General features: G+C 46.4%; 2 protein-coding genes across 2 annotated transcripts in view; one reads left to right on the forward strand and one right to left on the reverse strand.

The window, feature by feature from the left end:
• The window catches only part of HEATR4 (HEAT repeat containing 4), a 54,208-nt gene extending 41,216 nt beyond the window's left edge, over positions 1-12,992 (forward strand). The window contains exons 15-16 of the mRNA XM_066344203.1: positions 1,522-1,580; positions 12,696-12,992. Coding sequence (XP_066200300.1) covers positions 1,522-1,580; positions 12,696-12,854 — 218 coding nt within the window. The 3' untranslated portion in view covers positions 12,855-12,992. The remainder of the gene's footprint in view (positions 1-1,521; positions 1,581-12,695) is intronic.
• RIOX1 (ribosomal oxygenase 1) lies at positions 1,518-3,693 on the reverse strand. Its single transcript, XM_066344205.1, has one exon. It carries the CDS (start codon positions 3,647-3,649, stop codon positions 1,703-1,705), a length of 1,947 nt encoding a protein of 648 aa, XP_066200302.1. The 5' UTR covers positions 3,650-3,693; the 3' UTR covers positions 1,518-1,702.
• Positions 12,993-22,867: the final 9,875 nt, after the last annotated feature.

Raw genomic sequence — 22,867 nt, forward strand, 5'->3', positions numbered from 1 at the left:
GGAGGCAGTCAGACAGACTCCCGCATGCACCCAACCGGGATCCACCCGGCATGCCCATCTGGGGGCGTTGCTCTGTTGCAACCAGGGCCATTCTAGTGCCTGAGGCAGAGGCCATAGAGCCATCCTCAGCGCCTGGGCCAACTTTGCTCCACTGGAGCCTTGGCTGAGGGAGGAGAAGAGAGAGACAGAGAGGAAAGAAAGGGGGAGGGGTGGAGAAGCAGATGGGCACTTCTCCTGTGTGCCCTGGCCGGGAATCGAACCTGGGACTCCTGCACACCAGGCCAACGCTCTACCACTCCAACCCGTTTTTATTTGCTATTTTATCCCTTAAAAAAATGAACAAGTAAGCTCTATTGGAACTTATTTGAAAGTTAGTTTAAAAAAAAAAAGACTTATTAGAAAAACAAGTATAAAACAAAGAAAAAAACAATGCCATAAAGCACCCCCCAAAAAGCCCTGTAGGCTTAAACTTTAATACTGGTTATCTCTGGAAAATGGGTTTGAAGGGAGAGCTATCATTTTTACTTTATGTACATCTGTGGTTTTTAACTTTAAGACTATATAGTTTTCAACCTTATATAACTGAACCTATCAGTTATGGTGATAGAATCTTGAAAGTTCCATATACAACCTAAATGATGAGGTGCAGACATCAAGCTGTACCAATATATACTTACAAAATCTGTGTGCCCAGGCGTAGCAGCAGCCTCAGGTCATTCAGCCAGCTGCCTACCAGCCACCACCCCACCCAGGTCTTCTGGTTCCAAGTCCAGTGCTCTCTTTGATACACCAGGCTCTTTTTCACCAACCATGAGAATATTCACTTGCCAGATATGGGGAAGTTTCTTCCAACTGCCAGAAAAAAATGAGAGTGGAAAGTAACTTGAACATAGCCTTCCCGCATGGCCAGCCTGCTACAAGCTGGTTTACTGAGGCCTATGATAGGGCAACTGCGAGACAGTGCCAGCCACTAATGCAAGCAAGCAGTAAGCAAAAACATAACATACTTTTAAAAACACAATATAACTTTTCTAATAGGATTGTGCTCTTTATAGTTCAAGTAGCATGACCAAAATGAATAAATTACCCCCAAAATTATAGGATTGGTCCCAATCCTACAATTACCCGTTACCTTTCACCTCAACCACTATAGATTTTCCCTATCTTCCTTCCTACTCTCCCACATTCCTTCAAACCATGCCACATAATAATCTAGCCTTAGAAAAGGAAAACATTCTTTGGCACTTTAATAACTTTTCTAACATTCATACAAACTCGCAATAACAAACAAGATACTGACCCCCAACCCTCCCCCCAAACTGATGAACGAGAACTCAAATTAAGAATGCAAATTCCAAATAAAAACTTCTAATGTCTCAAGCAGAATGCCACAGCAAGTGCTGCACAGTACACTGAAGCCTGAGGGTGATGATGAAGTTGGTACTCTGAAATGGTCATGGATCAAGGTTACTTCTGCTTCTTTTTTCAACTTCCAATGTCTGCTTTTACTTTTGTACCTAGATGAGGTGGTGGTTCCTAGAAGACCATCTGAGTTTTATGACACTGAAGCAGTCATAAAGGTAAATGAGAGCAGATTGATAGTTTTCAAGGTAAGAACATGAGTTTTTCCTCCAAAAAGGCAGTGATGGTAGGAGAGAATCATCAGTACTGCCTTGTTTCCAGCAATCAACAAGAAACTAGTTCAGGTAAGTGGCATCTTGGTGAGCAGCAACCCCTTATCATATAACATAGTTGCCAAGGAAAGCTGGTCTTCCACACTGTCACAGGGCAGGTCCCCTACTCTCACAAACTCTGGGTAGGAGCGGAGCAAGAGTTCCATGGCATCAGCCTGCTGGGGGTATATCTCCAAGCACTTGGGCTCTTCCAGATGATAAACACGTGAGTTTTCCACTGTATAATAGAGAAACAAATGGCCTCCCTCACCCACTAGCCGAGCTATCCCATCCTGAAGCATGTGCACTTCTGTTTCTGTTGTCAACTGGGCCCCCACGTTTACAGGTTCTCCAGCCTCCCAACGAACTGGGAGACCATAAACACTCAGTGCCCTCTCCCTATCAGTCAGCACAGGAGGCAGAGAATCGTGAATAAAGTCTTTGGCTCGCTGGTCAGCCACAGCATCAACAGGGGCAAAGTGTCCCAAACGGGCAACCAAGACCCGCACCTTCTCCATGAAAGCAGCTCTTCGGGGATCCTTAGAATCCGAATGCTGGGCCCCCATGTAATCCATAAAGTCTCGGGGCAGCCCCCTACGAAACTCCACATTTTCTTCCATTGCAGCCTGCACTGCCAGAGGCAGCACGGCCTCCAGGAAGTCACCCCAGGTATTGCGCTGGTACGTGGACACGGTGAGGTGCAGAGAATGCACTCCATCCTGGCATTCGGCTTGGTGAATGAAGCCCCGAGGAAAATAAAGCAAATCTCCAGGTTCCAGCACGGTCTGCAGTACCGGCTCGCCGAGATCATCCTGGCTGAAGTTGGGGCTGGATGTCAGGGCCAGTTCCTCAGTCGGGACCCGGGGTCGGTAGACACGCCAGAGTTTCCTGCCTTCCAGCTGCAGCACAAAAGCCTCGATGTCGTCGTAGTGGGGAGCAAAGCCCTGTGAGTTAGGGGGAGTGAGGTAAACATTGGAGCCTGCCATGCTTCCAAAATGTTCCTGGAGCACAGCCAAAAACTGCCACACGGTGGTCGAGAAAGCCTGCGGACAAAGGAGGCGCAGGGAGCAGCCTGCCTGGTACAGGGACCACGCGGCGGCGGGGAGGGCGCGGCCCGGCGGGTTCAAGGTCTCGCGCCGCCCGTTGATGTAGCGCGCGGCGTCCAGGTGCTGGCCGAACTGGACCTCCTCGTTGCGCAACATGGAGTCCAGGTCGGCGGTGGAAAAGAGACCCTGGTAATAAGTGTGGTCCTGCCGCCGCACCAGCACCGCCTCCCGCTCCCACAGGCGCCGGAAGAAATGATCGGGTGGCATGGGCGAAACGAGCCATTCGAAGAGGCGCGCCGCCCGCCGCCGGCTGCTGGGGATGCGGTTAAGCTCGGCCAACACGCGCAGGAACGCAGAGTCCCAGGCTAGCTCCCCGCCCGCGCTATTCACCTGCGGTCCTGACAGCGTCGCCGGGACCACGGCGGGTGGGGCGGCCGCCAAGTGCTGGGCAGAGCACAGCAGGGCTGAGGCCTCCATCACGCGGCCCGGTGCGGCGGGGACCTCCACCAGGCGCGCGGGCGGCGCCAGGGCCGGCACCAGACGCATCGGCGGCGTCTGCGCCTCCACCAAACGCGCCGACGGGGTTTGCAAGGAGCGGGCCGCGGGCGAGGCCTCCAGCAGCTCTGCGGGCCCGAGGTGACCGTACGGCTCTCGCCGGGCCGCATCCGGGGTGCCCGCCGCCCCACCAGGCAGTGGGTCCCGGGGATCGTCCACTGTCAAGTCCACCCTCGAGTCCTCCGAGTCCTCGCTTGGCAGCGCCTGGGGCCTTAGCGCGGCCATGCGGGATGCAACACTTCTCCTCAGCTGCCTTCGGATCTTCCTGGGCCTCAAGGGCAGGGCCAGCACCGACCCGCTGTGTGACTGGGGCTGGCGCCGGCGTCTCAGCCGGCCGCGCCTCAGCAACCCCGCATTAGCCCGGAGCCCGTCCATTGTGGGACCCTCCTCCGAGCCCTGCAGCCCAGGCAAGAAGGGAGTACGCAGGCCGGGCCGCGGTGTGCTGTGGGAAGGGGGCGGGCCTCCAGCCGCTCCGGCGTTGGCCACGCCTTCGGCTCGCTACGTGAACAGACGGTAGTACCTTTATTTTTTACTACTCTACAGCACATCTGCGTTTTGTATTGTGTACACCACCCCAAGTCAAGTCCCTTTCCATCTCCATTTATCCCCCCCTTTAACCCTCCTCTACCTTCCCATCCCCCTTCCTCTTGTAATCACCGTACTGTTGACAACGTATAGTAGTTTTTGCTGAATCCTTTCATTCTTTTCACCCTGCCCCGCAATCCCACCATTCCTTCTGACAGCTGTCAGTCTGTTCTCTGTCTCTATGAGTCACTTTCTATTTTGTTTGTTAGTGTATTTTGTTCATTAGATTCCGCATATAAGTGAAATTATATGGTGCTTGTTATTTTCTGGCTTATTTCTCTTAGCAAACCGGTACCTTAATTGAAATGTGTGGCTTCACACTAGAGTGGTAGAGTCTCTGCCAGATTAACAAGGATTTCAAATTTAGAAGGCAATTTAAAAATCAAGTTGCTGGGGACTTCATGAGAAAGAAAGCTGGCTACTTAACATTTTATTCCTTCTAGTCTCTGCATATTGCAGTGTGCCACAGGACGTCCTCATTTCTGAACAGCGTGTTCCCCAGCAGTTTGTATCAATCTTGTTTTCAAGGAATGTTCTTAGGCAAACTTCCATTTCGTTCAAACTCTTGCTCTGCATATGACGTCATTTATTGAATCCCTCTGTAAGTTTCTCTGCCTAACTTCTCCGTACTTTCTCCGTTAGGAATTCTCTCTGCTCCCTCTTTCCCTTTCTTCTTTCTTTCCTTCCTTCCATCCTTCCTTCCTTTCTTCCTTCCTTTAAAAAAAAAAAGACAAATAAGAAGGAATTCTTTCTGAAAGAAGGAGTTACTTGCATCCTTGTTATCTGCCCTTTCCACCTCCGCTGGGTTTTTGTTTCATAAACTACAACGCTGTCTAGAATCTTCTATCTCACCTCTGAATCTTTTTCTTTTCTTTTCTTTCTTTTAGCGAGAGAGAGAGAGAGAGAAAGGGAGAGAGATGAGAAGCATCAATTCGTACTTACATCACTTCAGTTGTTGATTGCCTCTCATACATACCTTTATGGGGGAGGGTAGTGCTCATACCAAGCCAGTGACCTTGGGCTTCAAGCCAGTGACTTTTGAGCTCAAACCGGCAACCATGAGATCATGTTGATAATCCCATGATTAAGCCAGCGACCTGTGCTCAAGCAGGCGAACTTGGGCTCCAGCCTAGGACCTCAGGTTTTGAACCTGGGACCTCAGCATCCCAGGTCGATGCTCTATCCACTGTACCACCACTGGTCAGTGAACCTACTTCTCCATAGAGTTGTCGTAAGCATAAAATAATGCATGTAAGGCACATAAGCACAGTGTCTGGTACAAAGCTAACAATTTAAGAAATGGTAGCTATAATATAATAGTTTATTATTACGGAGCAAAGCCCTGTATGACCTATATGATGACTAGGCGCCACTGGCTGACTTCAGAAGAACTTGGAGTGGGGGAGGCAGAGAAGTTGAATTGGGTAGGGTGACAGAGTGGGATAGAGAGATTATATTATTTTTGTACATGCCCTGTGGAAGTTGAGTCATGGGGACGATATCAGACAAAACAATTGTGTGAGGTACTTCTCTGCACAAAGTTACCTGGCCAAGAGCCAGAGTAAGGACTGAAACCAACTGATATTCTCCTTCCAAGTCCTGTGCCCAGCCTAGGGCTGCAGAGTCTGGAGGAAGGGACCGCAGAGGGGAACCCTCTTCTTACCTGACATACAGACGGTATGTGTGCTGGCCAGGCCCTAACATCAGGTCCCCTGGAGAAATACTGAAGAAAAAGGCAGGTCAAGTTTGTCAATAGGAGCTTTAATTGCCTTTTCAAAGAGATTGGTTTTCTATATGCAATGGACACATTCTGCAGGAACTGGCGGGGGTGAGCTGTGCTTGTTGGCTGGTAAAGCTGAGGGACAATCTGCTCAGCTAGAGGAAGGCTGCAAATTTGTCTTTTCCACATCCTGTGCAAATATCTCCTCCTCCCAGTCTTTCCTGTGACCTCATCATTTTGTTTTTAAACATTATGTGATTTCCTCTAGGAACATTGTTGTTAGCTGTCTAATAATTTCCCTAGTGACTGGGAGGTACCTTTTGGAGTCTGACCTTTCATTTTGTCACTTTTTCTGTTTTGCTACTTAGTTCTCACTACAAAAGCAGCTATTAATAACCATTTTCAGAAATATAATTTAATGACATTGAATACTAATATATTATAAGTAGGAAAAACAGACAAAATAAGTAATACAGTAGGAGCCCATTTGGGAGATATGAATTTTGTATATCAGTGTGTACGTGTATATCTATTCATTCATACTACTGAAAAAAAAAAAGGTTTGGAGTCTTTACACTGCTTTTTTGTGTGTGTATATTTTTCCAAAGTTGAGGGGGGGGAGGCAGACAGACTCCCGCATGCACCCAACCAGGATCCACCAGGCATGCCCACCATGGGGCAATGCTTGGCCCATCTGGGACATTGCTCCGCTGCAATCAGAGCCATTCTAGTGCCTGAAGTGGAGGCAATGGAGCCATTCTCAGCGCCCGGACAAACCTTGCTCCAATGGAGCCTTGGCTATGGGAGGAGAAGAGAGCAATAGAGAGAAAGGAGAGGAGGAAGGGTGGAGAAACAGATGGGTGTGTCTCCTGTATGCCCTGACCGGGAATAGAACCCAGGACTTTCACACACCAGGCTGACACTCTGCCACTGAGCCAACCCACCAGGGAATACACTGCATTATTTAATTGTGGTTATTTTTGGATGGTGGGATTCCAGGTAATTTTTGTTTTGTTTTTCTTTGCTTATTTTTCTGTTGTGGATTTTCTACATTGAACATAAACATCTATTATTATGCCATTAAAAATATGGTGTTTTTGGCCCTGGCTGGTTGGCTCAGTGGTAGAGTGTCGGCCTGGCTTGCAGGTGTCCCGGGTTCAATTCCCGGCCAGGGCACACAGGATAAGCACCCATCTGCTTCTCCACCCCTCTACCTCTCCTTCCTCTCTGTCTCTCTCTTCCCCTCCCGCAGCCAAGGCTCCATTGGAGCAAAGTTGGCCCAGGCGCTGGGGATGGCTCCATGGCCTCTGCCTCAGGTGATAGAATGGCTCTGGTCGCAACAGAGCAACGCCCCAGATAGGCTGAGCATCACCCCCTAGTGGGCATGCCAGGTGGATCCCGGTCGGGCACATGTGGGAGTCTTGTCTAACTGCCTTCCTGTTTCCAACTTCAGAAAAATACAAAAACAAACAAACAAAAAATATATGGTGTTTTTTAAACCATGAACTTTACTTTCCCTATCACATCTCATTTTTCCTGATCTCTAATCATTGCTTTTTTTTTTTTTTTGTGGCAGAGACAGGGAGAGTCAGAGAGAGGACAGATAGGGACAGACAGACAGGAAGGGAGAGAGATCAGAAACATCAATTCTTCGTTGCGATTTCTTAGTTGTTCATTGATTGCTTTCTCATATGTGCCTTGACTGGGGGGCTACAGCAGACTGAGTGACCCCTTGCTCGAGCCAGCAACCTTGGGCTCCAGCTGGTGAGCCTTGCTCAAACCAGATGAGTCCACACTCAAGCTGGCAACCTCAGGGTCTCAAACCTGGGTCCTCCACATCCCAGTCTGACATTCTATCCACTGCGCCACCACCTGGTCAGGCTTTTTTTTTTTTTTTTTACAGGGACAGAGAGAGAGTCTGAGAGAGGGATAGTTAGGGACAGACAGACAGGAATGGAGAGAGATGAGAAGCATCAATCATCAGTTTTTCGTTGCAACACCTTAGTTGTTCATTGATTGCTTTCTCATATGTGCCTGACCATAGGCCTTCAGCAGACTGAGTAACCCTTTGCTCAAGCCAGCGACCTTGGATCCAAGCTGGTGAGTTTTTGTTGTTGTTGTTGTTTTTGGGGGTTTTTTTTGCTCAAGCAAGATGAGCCCACGCTTCAGCTGGTGACCCAGGGTCTTGAACCTGGGTCCTCCGCATCCCAGTCTGACTCTCTATCCACTGCGCCACTGCCTGGTCAGGCTCTTCTATTTTTTTTCTTTTCTTTCTTTAAGTGAGAGGAGAGGGGATAGACAAACTCCCACATGCACCCCAAACAGAATCTACCCAGCAGCCCCATCTGGGGCTGATGCTAGGACCAACTGTTGCTCAGACCAACCAAGTGTGCCCTGGGTGATGCTTGAACCAGTTAAGCCACTGGCTGCAAGAGAAGGGAGAGAGAAGGGGAGAGGGAAGGGAAGAAAAACAGATGGTCACTTCTCATGTGTGCCATGACTCAGGATCAAACTGGGACATCTGCATGCTGGACTGACACTCGATCCACTGAGCAAACTGGCCAGAGCGCTCTTCTGTTTTTCGTTTTTCTTTTTTTTCAGAGACAGAGAGAGGGATAGATAGGGACAGACAGACAGGAACGAAGAGAGATGAGAAGCATCAATCATTAGTTTTTCATTGCGACACCTTAGTTGTTCATTTCATTGATTGCTTTCTCATATGTGCCTTGACCGTGGGCCTTCAGCAGACCGAGTAACCCCTTGCTCGAGCCAGCTACCTTGGTCCACACTGGTGAGCTTTGCTCAAACCAGATGAGCCCGTGCTCAAACTAGCGACCTCGAACCTGGGTCCTCGGCATCCCAGTTCGACGCTTTATCCACTGCGCCACCACCTGGTCAGGCTCTTCTGTTTTTCTAATCAATGTAATTCTCTTTTAAAAAATCAGGCCCTGGCTGGTTGGCTCAGTGGTAGAGCATCAGCCCAGCGTGTGAAAGTCCCAGGTTCAATTCTCAGCCAGGGCACACAGGAGGGTGCCCATCTCCTTCTCCACCCTCCCCCCTCTCCTTTCTCTCTCTCTCTCTTTTCCTCCTGCAGCCAAGGCTCCATTGGAGAAATGTTGGCCTAGGCGCTGAGGATGGCTGCATGGCCTCTGCCTCAGGTGCTAGAATGGCTCCTGCTGCAACAGAGCAACACCCTAGATGGGCAAAGCATCGCCCCCTGGTGGGATGCCAGGTGGATCCCAGTCTGGCGCATGTGGGAGTCTGACTGCCTCCCCGCTTCTAACTTCAGAAAATTTTTAAAAAATTAAAAAAAAATCAGAAGGGCCCTAGCCAAGTAGCTCAGTTGGTGTGGCCAGCACAACACACCAAAGTTGCAGATTCAACCCCCATCAGGGCAGGGCACATACAAGGAGCAACCAATGATAAGTAGAACAACAAATCCATGTTTCTCTCTAAAAATCAGTCAACAAAAATAAAATCAATAAACAAAAAAGAATTTTAATCAAAGGAAATTGACATTAAGATTACCACTGATTTGCCCTGGCCGGTTGGCTCTGCGGTAGAGCGTCAGCCTAGCGTGCAGAGGACCTGGGTTCAATTCCCGGCCAGGGCACATAGGAGAAGCGCCCATTTGCTTCTCCACCCCTCCCCCTCTCCTTCCTCTCTGTCTCTCTCTTCCCCTCCCGCAGCCAAGGCTCCATTGGAGCAAAGATGGCCCGGGCGCTGGGGATGGCTCTGTGGCCTCTGCCTCAGGTGCTAGAGTGGCTCTGGTCGCAACATGGCGACGCCCAGGATGGGCAGAGCGTCGCCCCCTGGTGGGCAGAGCGTGGCCCCCTGGTGGGCGTGCCGGGTGGATCCCGGTCGGGCGCATGCGGGAGTCTGTCTGACTGTCTCTCCCTGTTTCCAGCTTCAGAAAAGAAAATGCAAAAAAAAAAGATTACCACTGATTTTTAAATTATGTCTCTAGTTTTGCATTTTTCAAAATGTCATATAATTAAAATCATACACTCTGTAGCCTTTCCAGACTGTTTTTTGTTTGTTTGCTTGTTTTTTTAGTGAGAAAGACAGAGAGAGGGACAGACAGGATGGGAGAGAGATGAGAAGCATCAATTCTTTTGTGGCACTTTAGTTGTTCATTGATTGCTTTCTCATATGTGCCATGACTGGGGGACTGCAGCTGAGCCAGAGACCCCTTGCTCAAGCCAGTGACCTTGGGCTCAAACCAGTGACCATGGGGTCATATCTGTGATCCCACTCTCAAGCCAGTGACCCTGAGCTCAAGCTGGCGAGCCTGCGCTCAAGCCAGCACCCTCAGGGTTTCGTATCTGGGTCCTCTGGGTCCCAGGTTGGTGCTTTACCCACTGTGTCACTGCCTGGTCAGGCCATACTGGTTCTTTCATTTAGCACTATGTATTTAAGGAGGTTCATTCATGTCTTCTTGTGGCTTGACAGCTCATTTCTTATCTTTGACCACTATTGCATTGTCTAAATGTCCCACAGTTTGCTTTTCCATTTACCTATTGAAGGACATCTTGGGTTGCTTCTCGTTTTTGGTGATTATGAATAAAGCTGCTACAAACATCTGTGTGCAGGTCAGTTTTACTTTTTATCATGACTTTATTTTTCATTTCAAGTATAATATTCAAAGTATCATAAGAATAATTAATAAATAGAGGAATACATCTTAAAAGTCAAAACTAAAATGAAATGGCCTATTATAATTGATTTACCCATTTTTTAAAGCAATGAAAAACAAGATAATAAATAATAGACTGGTTCTTATTTAACTAGCAATAATGCAATATAAAATGTAGCTGAAATTATGTTATTTGTGAAATAAGAAATATTAGTGTTTTGACTGGAACTACTATCTTCCAGTAATTTTCCAAAATGACCACACAAATGGGAAAGAGGAGAGGCACCCGCTATGTGTTCTCTAGGCCTTTTAGAAAACATGGAGCTGCTCCTCTGGCCACATGCATGCAAATCTACAAGAACGGTGATATTGTAGACCTCAGGGACTGGGCACTGTTCAAAAAGGAATGCCCCATAAATGTTACCATGGCAAAACTGAAGTGTCTACAATGTCCCCAGCCTGCGGTGGGCATTGTGGCAAACAAACTAGGTGAGGGCGAGATTCTTGCCACGAGAATTAATGTACGTCTTGAACATACTAAGCACTCTAAGAGCTGAGATGGCTTCCTGAATCGTCTGAAGGAAAATGATCAGAAAGAGAAGGAAGCCAGAGAGAAGGTACCTGGGTTCACCTGAAACACCAACCTGCTCCGCGCAGAGAGGCACTCACTGAGAGAAGTGACGGAAAGGGGTCCGAGCTGCTGGAGCTCAGGCCCTAGGAATTCGTGGCATGATAAGTTATAAAAATAAAGAAAATCTCTGTACTGTTAAAATACTAGAAGAAGCACAGTATTCTTTCTGCAAATGTGTAAGTGGGCATATATCAAAATCTGATATTAGGCTTTTGAGATTACCTAAAGGATAATCAAGTATAAAAAACAGAAATAATCCCATTGAATTCATTAGATATAATAAAAAATTTTCTATTTATTTAACAAAAAAAGGAAGATACATATACACAAAGACAAACTCATTGTTTATAGTACCACTGCAGGCTTTCTTCCTGCAAGTACACAATCTGATATATTCTAGCTTGCTTGATTCTTATGGAAAAAGAAGAAAAATGTATGGTGCATTTATAATGCTGTATTATTGGGAGAGAACATTTTTGACTATGCATTAAGTGAAACCTAAATCATTCTTTTATAATTTTACACATGTGATTATTAGAAGAATTTTCCTTAAACTAGTTTCTGGCCCTGTACATTTGAAACCTTGTTTTACCTTATTCAGTGTTGGGGACCATAGTATATATTCTTATCAACCTGTGGTCCTACAACTTCATGTCACATCACCAGTTGAATGAGCACTGTAAGAAGCAGTGGGTTTCCTGTGAGGCAGTCTTATGTCAGGACGATTGGTGACATACCAAAGCGGCCAGGACCCCTGCCCTGGGGCCTCAGCTTTGATGGGCTCACCTCTGACTTCTGGCCATACACCTCCCCATAGAGCAAGGAGTCTATGGGGCCAAATGGGCATACCCTATAAGAGGCCACATCCTGCCTTATAGAGCACACACACTGGGTACCCAAGGCTGGAATTTCCTGCCCATTTTTAGGGCTTGGGTGAACTCGTGTCTAGTAATTCCCAAGGGTTGCCAGCATTGTGAGCATGTGTACTCTTAGACTCAAGGGTAATGTTTGGAGCAGTATGTGAACAGAACCTGGACATGCAGTCCAATGTTTCCACGTGTGTGTGTGTGTGTGAGGTCCTCACAGTGTGAAACAGAGCTGGGAGCAGTAGAGATGGGTGGACTGCAGGCCAGCTTTCCTGTGCTGCAGTGTTCTGGTAAGGAACTCCAAAGAATCTAAAATTTTCAAATGCAAGCCTGGTCTCCTTGTCAAGGTAGGTGATAGGATGTATTTTACCTAACAGTTTGTTAGTTTGACTTATAACATGAAAATTTTAGACATGTTAAATGGGCTTCAATTTGTACTTTGCTCTAAGCTGAGAATTTACTTGAGGATGAGACAATCCAGTTATTATTCCATGGAGTAATATGGAAACCAGTTTTAGTAGCAGAACCATTTAGCTTTTATTTAGCTTTAACCTAGGTACAAGCTCAACCCTGGCCATCACTACATTGTTTTATGGGGTTGAAACAGAACAGTGCTGGGTCCCCAGGGGCTGTTCACCCTGAGTGAATCCACTTCTTCAATACCTACCAGGAATAAGGCTTTTTAGTCATTGCTGCTAATTCTGCATAGTAATTAAGACAGAGAAAACAGAGGCTAACCCCCAGATCACCATGCAAATAGATGCTCAAGCCATCTTAGGTGGGTGATTCGGTTGTGTTTTCCCCGTGAGACTCCTGACTATGGTCGAAGGAGGCAACATGTAGATTCTACTTTCTTATTTATTATGGTTGTTCACGAAGCTTTTCTGATAAACCATGGCTGAAGAGCCTTTCTGCTTGGGTCTACTGTTCACCTAAGACCACATGTTTTGCATATGCACTCATGTGTTAATATTTCTCTGCAGTCTGGGAGGCCCCGCACACCAAATCCCTGGGCGCAGAATCCAATCCTTGGCCTAACGCCTAGAAGCAAAAGTCGCTCATCACTTGTCAAAGATCTACGCACTGCCCGAGAAAAAAGGATTGCAAGGCGACCGTTTGGATCTGACAGCTCCAATTTCTAGCTGAGTAAATACTCAGAAACAAAGTGTTTTTTTTCCAAGGTCATATCCTCTTGCTTTGGAAAGAAAGGTGATCATTTCTAGAATGGGCCCTTCTCTTGCTCACAGTGAACCCAGTCATATTCTTTCATTGATGTTGTATCATCTGTCATTATGCTGATAAATAAATGTTTATTTAACAGTAGACTTGGTTTTTTAATGCACACCATTTGCACAAAGGGTTAAAGACATCACAGGTGGTAGACCATATTTTTCCATATCCCAGATAAGTCATATACTAAATAAAAGTCAGAGCTCCAAGTTTTACTGGAGTAGAAATACTGAAAGATCCAGCTTCTTTTGCAAGCTTTATAAAGACTTTTCTGAAGCCCAGACTAGAATCTCATTTGTCTAGGAAAGAAACAGTTTGGGTGATTTTTTTTTTCTTTTAATCCACAAATCTAGTCTTCTTCTGGAGCAAGTTCTTTAAATGTAGCTCATAGATAATGAGGAAGCCATGTCTCTGGACTATTATAAGAAAAATAAAGCCAGCAGTCATCCCCCCCCACCACCACCACATACACTATGTGGGTAAGTGTGAAACTTTCAAATCCCTGGGAAGTATTGCTTCAGTCTCACAAGGTCAGTTAGCAATTCTCAGGAGCCTCAATGTACTACTGAATGCTTCAATGATTCAGGCATCACAAAGAGTTGCAAACTGTATTTGTGTCATAAGATTGGACTCTGGGTAGTTGACTCAGTGGTAGAGCATCAGCCTGGTGTGTGGATGTTCCAGGTTCGATTCCCGGTCAGGGCACAAAGGAGAAGCGCACATTGCTTCTCCACCCTTACCCTCTCCTTTCTCTCTATCTCTTCCCCTCCCACAGCCAAGGCTCCACTGGAGCAAAATTGGCCCAGGCACTGAGGAAAGCTCCATGGCCTCTGCCTCAGGTGCTAGAATGGCTCTGATGGCAATGGAGCAATGCACCAGGAGGAAGCCAAGCATCACCCCCTGGTGGGCATGCTGGGTGGATCCCAGTCGGGCGCATGCGGGAGTCTGTCTCTCTGCCTCCCCACTTCTCACTTCAGAAAAAAATACAAAAAAAAGATTGGACTCTGTAAAAGTGCCCAATATCCCCAAAATTGCCATGATAGAGGAGAGACCCAGAATTCTAAGTAGTGTGAATCCAGTTTTCTGTCCTAAATATTAGGATGTTGTGTACATCCTAAAAGGCTTTGGGACATTCGATTAATAAAATAAGGCAATGTGAATCTTTCTCTCCCCCTTTCTTCCCCTAATCACATCCTCTCTTTCTGTAGCACAGTTAACATCAGAAATATGAAAAGCGCCCTGGCCGGTTGGCTCAGCGGTAGAGCGTCAGCCTAGCGTGCGGAGGACCCGGGTTCGATTCCTGGCCAGGGCACACAGGAGAAGCGCCCATTTGCTTCTCCACCCCTCCGCCGCGCTTTCCTCTCTGTCTCTCTCTTCCCCTCCCGCAGCCAAGGCTCCATTGGAGCAAAGATGGCCCGGGCGCTGGGGATGGCTCTGTGGCCTCTGCCTCAGGCGCTAGAGTGGCTCTGGTCGCAATATGGCGACGCCCAGGATGGGCAGAGCATCGCCCCCCTGGTGGGCAGAGCTTCGCCCCATGGTGGGCGTGCCGGGTGGATCCCGGTCGGGCGCATGCGGGAGTCTGTCTGACTGTCTCTCCCTGTTTCCAGCTTCAGAAAAATTAAAAAAAAAACAAAAAAAACAAAAAAAAACCTAAGGATTCTGGGACCTGGCTACCACGAGACCTTTGAGACAATAAGTAATTCTGTATTGACCACTTTCTCTGCTCCTCTCTCTTCGACTCTGTCATTTGGTAGTGAATGGACTTTATTGTGCACTCTGCATAGCTGACAAGAACAAGAGAGCAGGACTGAACCCTGCAGTCAGTCAGCCAGTAAGAATGAACAGAGGGTCTTTTAGGTCCTCAGCACTGTGGGAGATGTAGCAGCTGCGGAAGAAATGGCCCTTGTCCTCAAGGAGTTTACAAGGGTTTTTCTAAGGCGCACATGTAAGAACCTTTCGAAGACAATATGCTTCATCTAGTAGGAGTTGTGTGGTTCAGAGAAGATGTACTGTAGGTCCCTGTGGAGGGGGGCTCTGAAGTACTGGAGTAGTCATGGAGGCGTGAAATTGTTTGAATCTCAGAGATTGCACAAGACTTTGGCAGGCAGATGGGAGGAGTGAAGACTTTCCAGATGATGAGAAGGACAGGAGCAAAGCTGGAGGAAGGAGTTAGCTTGGCAGAGGTCCATGACACTTTCCTTTTCCTTCTTGTTTCCAAATCGGTTCACTTGCTACTTCCCACTAGAGAATCTGGGCATGCATTCTCCTTACCTAATCCATTCATATTAACAAAATGTTATCAGGACAAAATACTCTAGGAGTGCCACAAATCCTTTCTAAAGGGACTTGCCTGTCTTTCCTGACTGAGGCATTTGTAGGAGTCTCTTCTCACATAGAATGTCTCAGTAGTGTAGCTTCTAGGGTTCCTCTTTTCACCTTTCCCTTTCTTCTGCCACCACAGGATATTAGCCAAGGATCAGACGCGATCATACTTGCACAATAAAACCAGATTGACTAGTCCCAGAAAACCAGAATATAGTAAAGCAAAAGATCTGCTTTCCTTACCTCTGGAGGTCAGAATTTACACTCCTCGGTTTCTCTGCCAAATTGCCAAATTTTAGGGACCAGGGTGTTTGCCGAGATGTTGCCCGAGACCCACAGGGTAACTGGAGCCCTGGAACGTCTCAGGGGGCACTTCTAGAGATCCAGTGGGGTCAGGCAGCCCTCCGGAGAGGCCAGCTGGTGCAGGTGTCTCAACTGGTGACAAGGAAGCTAAAAAAAGGTAGAGTGTCCCCTGGCTCACTCTTGACCTCTGAGAGGTTCTGATGCTGCCTCCAACAAACAAACCCACTTTATCCAACTAGACAGCAAACTCCTCAAAGTCAGAAATACTGTCATATACTTCCTGGTATATCTGCAATGACTAAATACAGGCATTTGGTGACTATTTGCTTACAGTATAGATGATCAAGAAACAGATACAAAGAACAGACTGATGGTTGCCAGAGTAGAGAGGGGTTGAGGGGCTGGGTGAGAAAAGTGAAGGGATTAAGAAGTACACACCCGGCCCTGGCCAGTTGGCTCAGTGGTAGAGCGTCGGCCTGGCGTGAAGTCCCGGGTTCGATTCCTGGCCAGGGCACAAAGGAGAAGTGCCCATCTACTTCTCCACCCCTCCCCCTCTCCTTCCTCTCTGTCTCTCTCTTTCCCTCCCGCAGCCGAGGCTCCATTGGAGCAAAGATGGCCCGGGCGCTGGGGATGGCTCTGTGGCCTCTGCCTCAGGCGCTGGAGTGGCTCTGGTCGCAACAGAGCGACGCCCCGGAGGGGCAGAGCGTCGCCCCCTGGTGGGCGTGCCGGGTGGATCCCGATCGGTCGCATGCGGGAATCTGTCTGACTGTCTCTCCCCATTTCCAGCTTCAGAAAAATACAAAAAAAAATACAAAAAAAAAAATAAAAAATAAAAAATAAGTACACACCCTGGCCAGGTAGCTCAGTTGGTTAGAGCAGGGGTCCCCAAACTTTTTACATTGGGGGCCAGTTCACTGTCCCTCAGACCGTTGGAGGGCCGGACTTTAAAAAAACTATGAACAAATCCCTATGCACACTGCACATATCTTATTTTAAAGTAAAAAAACAAAACGGGAACAAATACAATATTTAAAATAACAAGTAAATTTAAATCAACAAACTGACCAGTATTTCAATGGGAACTAAGGGCCTGCTTTTGGCTAATGAGATGGTCAATGTCCGGTTCCATATTAGTCACTGCTAGCCGTAACAAGTGATGCAAGTGTGTGGTGGCGCCACATACAGTACTCCTGTGCTCCTCTCACTGACCACCAATGAAAGAGGTGCCCCTTCCGGAAGTGCGGCGGGGGCCGGATAAATGGCCTCAGGGGGCCGCATGTGGCCCGCGGGCCATAGTTTGGGGACCCCTGGGTTAGAGCATCATACTGATACACCAAGGTTGTGGGTTAGATTCCCCTCCCCTTCCTGTCAGGGTAATGTTTTTCTCTCTATCCCTCTCACTGATCAACTTGGGCCTAACCTGTGGTGGTGCAGTGGATAAAGTGTCGACACGGAATGCTGAGATCACTGGTTCCAAGCCCTGGGCTTGCCTGACCAAGGCACATATGACAAACAACCAATGAACAACTAAAGTAAAGTAACTATGAGTTTATATTCTTGCTCCCTATCACCTCTCTCTCCTCTCTCTGTAAAATGAATAAAATCTTTAAAATCAATTAAAAAAAAAAAAGAAGTACAAATTGGCAGTTACAAAATTGGCAGGGATGTAACATACAGCATAGGGAATATAGTCAATAATAACTTTGCATGGTGTCAGGTGTCGAGACTTATTGGGGGTGATATATGTTAAGTTATATAAGTGTCTAACCACTATGCTGTATACTTGACACTAATATAATATTGTGTGTCAACTGTAATTAAAACATAATTTTTTTTTAAATCAAATGAGAGGCAGGGAGACAGAGAGACTGAGAGACAGACTCCTGCATGTGCCCTGACCGGTATCTATCTGGCAACCCCTGATTGGGGCTGATTAAAACATAAAATATTTAAAAAATGGGCCCTGGCCAGTTGGCTCAGTGGTAGAGCATTGGCCTGGCATGTGGGAGTCCTGGGTTCGATTCCCCGGTCACGGCACACAGGAGAAGCGCCCATCTGCTTCTCCACCCCTCCCCCTCTCTCTTCTCTTTCTTTCTCTCTTTCTTCTCCTCTCCTCCTACAGCTATGGCTCTATCGGAGCAAGTTGGCCCCTGGTGCTGAGGATGGCTCCATGGCCTCTGCCTCAGGCCCTAAAAAGTGGCTTTGGTAAAAAACAAAACAAAACAAAACAACCAAACAGCGCTGCGATTGGCCCACCATGAAAGCTGGACCGCCCACTAGTGGGCGGTAGGGACCAGGTTGACCAGCACTGCAAAAATGGGCGGTTTTTATAAAAAGTTTGACGACCCTGGAGCAAGGGCTTCAGATGGGCAGAGCATCGCCCCCTAGTGGGAGAGCTGGGTGGATCTCGTTTGGGGTGCATACAGTAGTCTGTCTCTGCCTCCCCATCCTCTCACTAATATAAATATATATATATATATATATATATATATATATATATATATATATATATATTTAAAATTATGGAGTGGGGGGAGAATTAGTGAGAACCACAAGGAGGTTGTGGGAAGGGAGAGAATAAATTCTAACACAGATGCTTGTCCTCTGACCCACACCCCCCACTTTGCGGTTGGCCTGAGCAGGAAGATTTCTATTGATGTAGTTCACTAATGCAGGCAAACTAAGATGAAATATGTCAACCAGTAAAGACATGAATCTCAGTTGAAGATGGAAATGTTTGCTAGGTCTTAACCAAGAGAAGGTCAGCACAATTTTTCTCACACATGCTGTAAAAATATAGCTTCCAGCTATATTTTAAAAAATAAAGTACCCATACTAGCCTGTGGTGGCACAGTGGATGGAGTGTTGACCTGGAACACTGAGGTGGCTGGTTCAAATCCCTGGGCTTGCCCGGTCTAGGCACATACAGGCAAGCAATGAACAACTAAAGTGAAGCAACTGAGTCGATACTTCTTGCTCCCCACCCTCTGTAAAATCTATAAAATAAAATATTTTAAAAAGTAAAATAAAGTGCCCAAACTAAATTTGTTAAAACGATGGTAGATTTTTAACGTATACACTTAACATTGCTTTTAGCACAGAAAAATTACAATGACTAACTTTTGAAATGATGTAAAAAATCTAAATTGATACGAATGTTCATAGCAGCATTATACATAATAGCCAAGAAGTGGAAACAACCCAAATGTCCACCAACTAATGGATGGCTAAATATTGTGTATCCATACAGTGGAATATTATTTGTCAATAAGAAATATACTGATACAGGCAATAACATGGCTGGACCTTGAAAACATTATGTCATCAGATAAGGTAAACACCCAGGTTATAGAATAAAGTAAAACCCTGAATTTAAAACAAAATTTTTCTGACTTGAAGTTTATACTTTTTACACTACCACAGTGATTGGCCCATGTCTTATTCATATTCATATTGACAGTTCTAGCCTAAGACCTAATACTTGTTGGAGCCTGATTAGTTAGCTAAAAAAAACCCCACAACATTATGCTAGATGAAAGGAAGGCGGTTACAAAAGACCACATACTGTATGATTTCATTTATTTAAAATATTTCGAGACAGAAAGTAGATCAGTGGTTGCTTGGGGCTGGGAGAAAAGGGAACTGGAGAGGCTGTGGAGAAGGGGAAATGGGAATCGACTGCTAATGAGGTTTCTTAAGGGGAACAAATCAGTTCTAAAATTAGGTTGTGGTGATGGCATATTCACACAACCCTGTGAATATACAAAATAACCCTGCAATTTACACTTTCGATGGGTGAATTGTATGGTATGTTAACTACCGTATTTCCCCATGTATAAGACGACCCCATGTAGAAGACGCACCTTAATTTTGGGGTCTGGAATTTGAAAATAAAAATGTATTACATAAAGTTATTGAACTCAAGTTTTATTCATCATAAAGTTCACACAACTCCTCAACAGGCGCAAAAAAGTGGGAAATGCAAGTAAAACAATCTATAACCACTGCCTAAGACACACTCAGTTTTTAGACCCCAAATTTTTCAAAAGAGGATGTGTCTTATACATGGGGAAATACAGTATATCTCAGAAAAGCTGTTTTTTCAAGTCTAACTTGAAAGCCTTTCATGATTATGTGTAGGGCATGAGGCAGTGTGGTGTAGTGGGCCGAACACCAGTTTGGAAGTCAAACACACCTAAGTCCAAATAGTCTACTACTTATCATTTGTGTGACCTTAGATTAATTACTTAAATACTCTACGATTTCTTTTATTCATTGTAAAGTGAAGATAATAATTCCTACTTCATAAGATTGAGTTTTGAAGGGCATCAATTTAAAAAATACCTACTAGGTCCTGGCCGGTTGGCTCAGTTGTAGACCATCGGCCCAGCGTGTGGAAGTCCTGGGTTTGATTCCTGGCCAGGGCACATAGGAGAAGCGCCCATCTGCTTCTCCACCCTTCCCCCTCTCCTTTCTCTCTATCTCTCTCTTCCCTCCCACAGCCAAGGCTCCATTGGAGCAAAGTTGGCCCGGGTGCTGAGGATGGCTCCGTGGCCTCTGCCTCAGGAGCTAGAATGGCTCCAATTGCAACAGAGCAATGCCCCAGATGGGCAGAGCATCTTTCCTTAGTGGGCTTGTCAGGTGAATCCCAGTCGGGTGCATGCAGGAATCTGTCTCTCTGCCTCCCCACTTCTCATTTCAGAAAAATATTAAAAAAAAAAAATCTACTGAACAGTTATATTCCGGGCACTATTCTAAGCTCTGAGGATACAGCAGTGATTAGGACAGCCAAGGATATCTGTATTATATCTCATTTAAAAGTCTAGATCTTGCCTGGCCTATGGTGGCACAGTGGACAGAATGTCAACCTAGAACGCTGAGGTTGCTGGTTCAAAACCCCAGGCTTATTTGGTCAAGACACACACGAGAAGCAACTACTATGAGTTGATGCTCCGCTCCCCTCTCCTCCCCACTCCCCTTTCTTTCCATCTCTCTCTCTCCTCTCTCTAAAATCAATAAACAAAATATATTTTTTAAAAATAAAAATCTAGATCTTTACATGAAATCTCTCCAATGTTAAATATCAGAAATTAATTTTTTTTTTTTTTGTATTCTTCCGAAGTTAGAAGCAGGGAGGCAGACAGACAAACTCCTGCATGTGCCTGACCGGGATCCACCCAGCATGGCCACCAGGGGGTGATGTTCTGCCCATCTGGGGCATTGATCCGTTGCAACCAGAGCCATTCTAGCTCCTGAGACGGAGGCCATGGAGCTGTCCTCAGTGCCCAGGCCAACTTTGCTCCAATGGAGCCTTGGCTGTGGGAGGGAAGAGAGAGATAGAGAGAAAGAAGAGGGGGAAGGGTAGAGAAGCAGATGGGCGCTTCTCCTGTGTGCCCTGGCAGGGAATCGAACCTGGGACTTCTACACACAGGCCCAACACTCTACCGCTGAGCCAACCAGCCAGGGCTAGAAATCAATTTTAAACTAATAAAAACACTGTATGGCCTGACCAGGTGGTGGCGCAGTGGACAGAGCGTCGGACTGGGATGCAGAAGACCCAGGTTCGAAACCCTGAGGTCACCAGCTTGAGCACGGGCTCATCTGGTTTGAGCAAAAGCTCACCAGCTTGAGCCCAAAGTCACTGGCTCGAGCAAGGGGTTACTCGGTCTGCTGAAGGCCCGCAGTCAAGGCACATATAAGAAAGCAATCAATGAACAACTAAGGTGTTGCAACACGCAACGAAAAACTAATGATTGGTGCTTCTCATCTCTCTGTTCCTGTCTGTCTGTCCCTGTCTATCCTTCTCTCTCTCTCTGTAAAAAACAAAAACAAAAACAAACAACAACAACAAAAAAAACACTGTATGCCAACACCGTGTTAAAGACACCTGTAAGCCAAATTCCAACCTTGGGCTGGCAGTTGGTAAGCTTCTGGTATATTGCCCACTTGGCTGAGCCTTGGCACCCTCAGCCTACTCCCATATGCTGCCCAGCACTAACCAGAGAAGCATTCCTCATAAAATTTAGGGAAATCATCCTAGCAAGTAATTGAGCCAGACAATGGCTTGGATCTCATCCATCTCTTTAAGATGCTTCAGCCTTCCTCACTAACCCGGTGAGGCCCCATTTATTTCCCACGCCTGAGCTGAGCTGGTAGGGTGGGTTTGGAAGAGATTAGTGCTTCTCACGCATTTCAAGATTACCTGTCCTCTGGGGACCCCTGGAGGAGGCCAATTCAGTACACAGTCTCAGATGTTAGAATTTAGGCATTTCACTTTCCTTACCTGCTCACACCTATCACTTCAATTCGTTTGAGCCAAAAATGTAAGTGTACAGTAGCGGTATAGGCAGCTCCTTTCTGGAACTCAATAATGGATATTAATCTGTTGCAATTCTCTAACATATCCGTGATCCCAGATAAGAAAAAAACAAGTTTTTTTTTTTGTGTGTGTGTGTGGGGGTTTTTTGTGTGTTTTTTTTTACAGAGACATAGAGAGAGTTAGAGAGGGACAGATAGGGACAGACAGACAGGAACGGAGAGAGATGAGAAGCATCAATTATTAGTTTTTTGTTGCGGCACCTTAGTTGTTCATTGATTGCTTTCTCATATGTGCCTTGACTGGGGGGCTACAGCAGACGGAATAACCCCTTGCTCGAGCCAGCGACCTTGGGTCCAAGCTGATGAGCTTTTGCTCAAACCAGATGAGCCCGCGCTCAAGCTGGCGACCTCGGAGTCTCGAACCTGGGTCCTCAGCATCCCAGTCCGACCCTCTATCCACTGCAACACCGCCTAGTCAGGCAATACAAGTTTTAAATTTACCTTGTAGCGCCTGGCCAGTGGTAGTGCAGTGGGTAAATTTATCTTGTAGCTATTCAAGTCAGAGTCAACAACTTCATATTGCTCATTTATCCAATAACAGCAGCAGAGTTCAAGGCTCTGGGAGGAGGGCGTCTAAAGAGAGGACCCGTTGGACCATGCTATTCCATCAACACCAGACTTGTTCAGTGCTTTGCTCCATAGGGTCATGAAATTTTCTGTGCTGGCTTCCAAAAGCCTCCACACAATGTGATGTAGTAGAAAAATGGCAAATTCGAGTTCAAATTTCCTTCTGCTACCAATATGTGACTGTACAAATTACTTTATCATTTTGAGTTTTATTTTCATTATTTGTAAAAAGGGGAGAATAATAATTATCTATGGGTCAACTGCGGTGGTTCTCTACCTGGTTGCATATTGAAAATTGCTTTTTAAAAATGTCACAGCTTGTGCCACACCTCCTACAAATTAAGTAAAATTCTCT

This window comes from Saccopteryx leptura, chromosome 6 (assembly GCF_036850995.1).
Source record: "Saccopteryx leptura isolate mSacLep1 chromosome 6, mSacLep1_pri_phased_curated, whole genome shotgun sequence".
Lineage (NCBI taxonomy): Eukaryota > Metazoa > Chordata > Mammalia > Chiroptera > Emballonuridae > Saccopteryx > Saccopteryx leptura.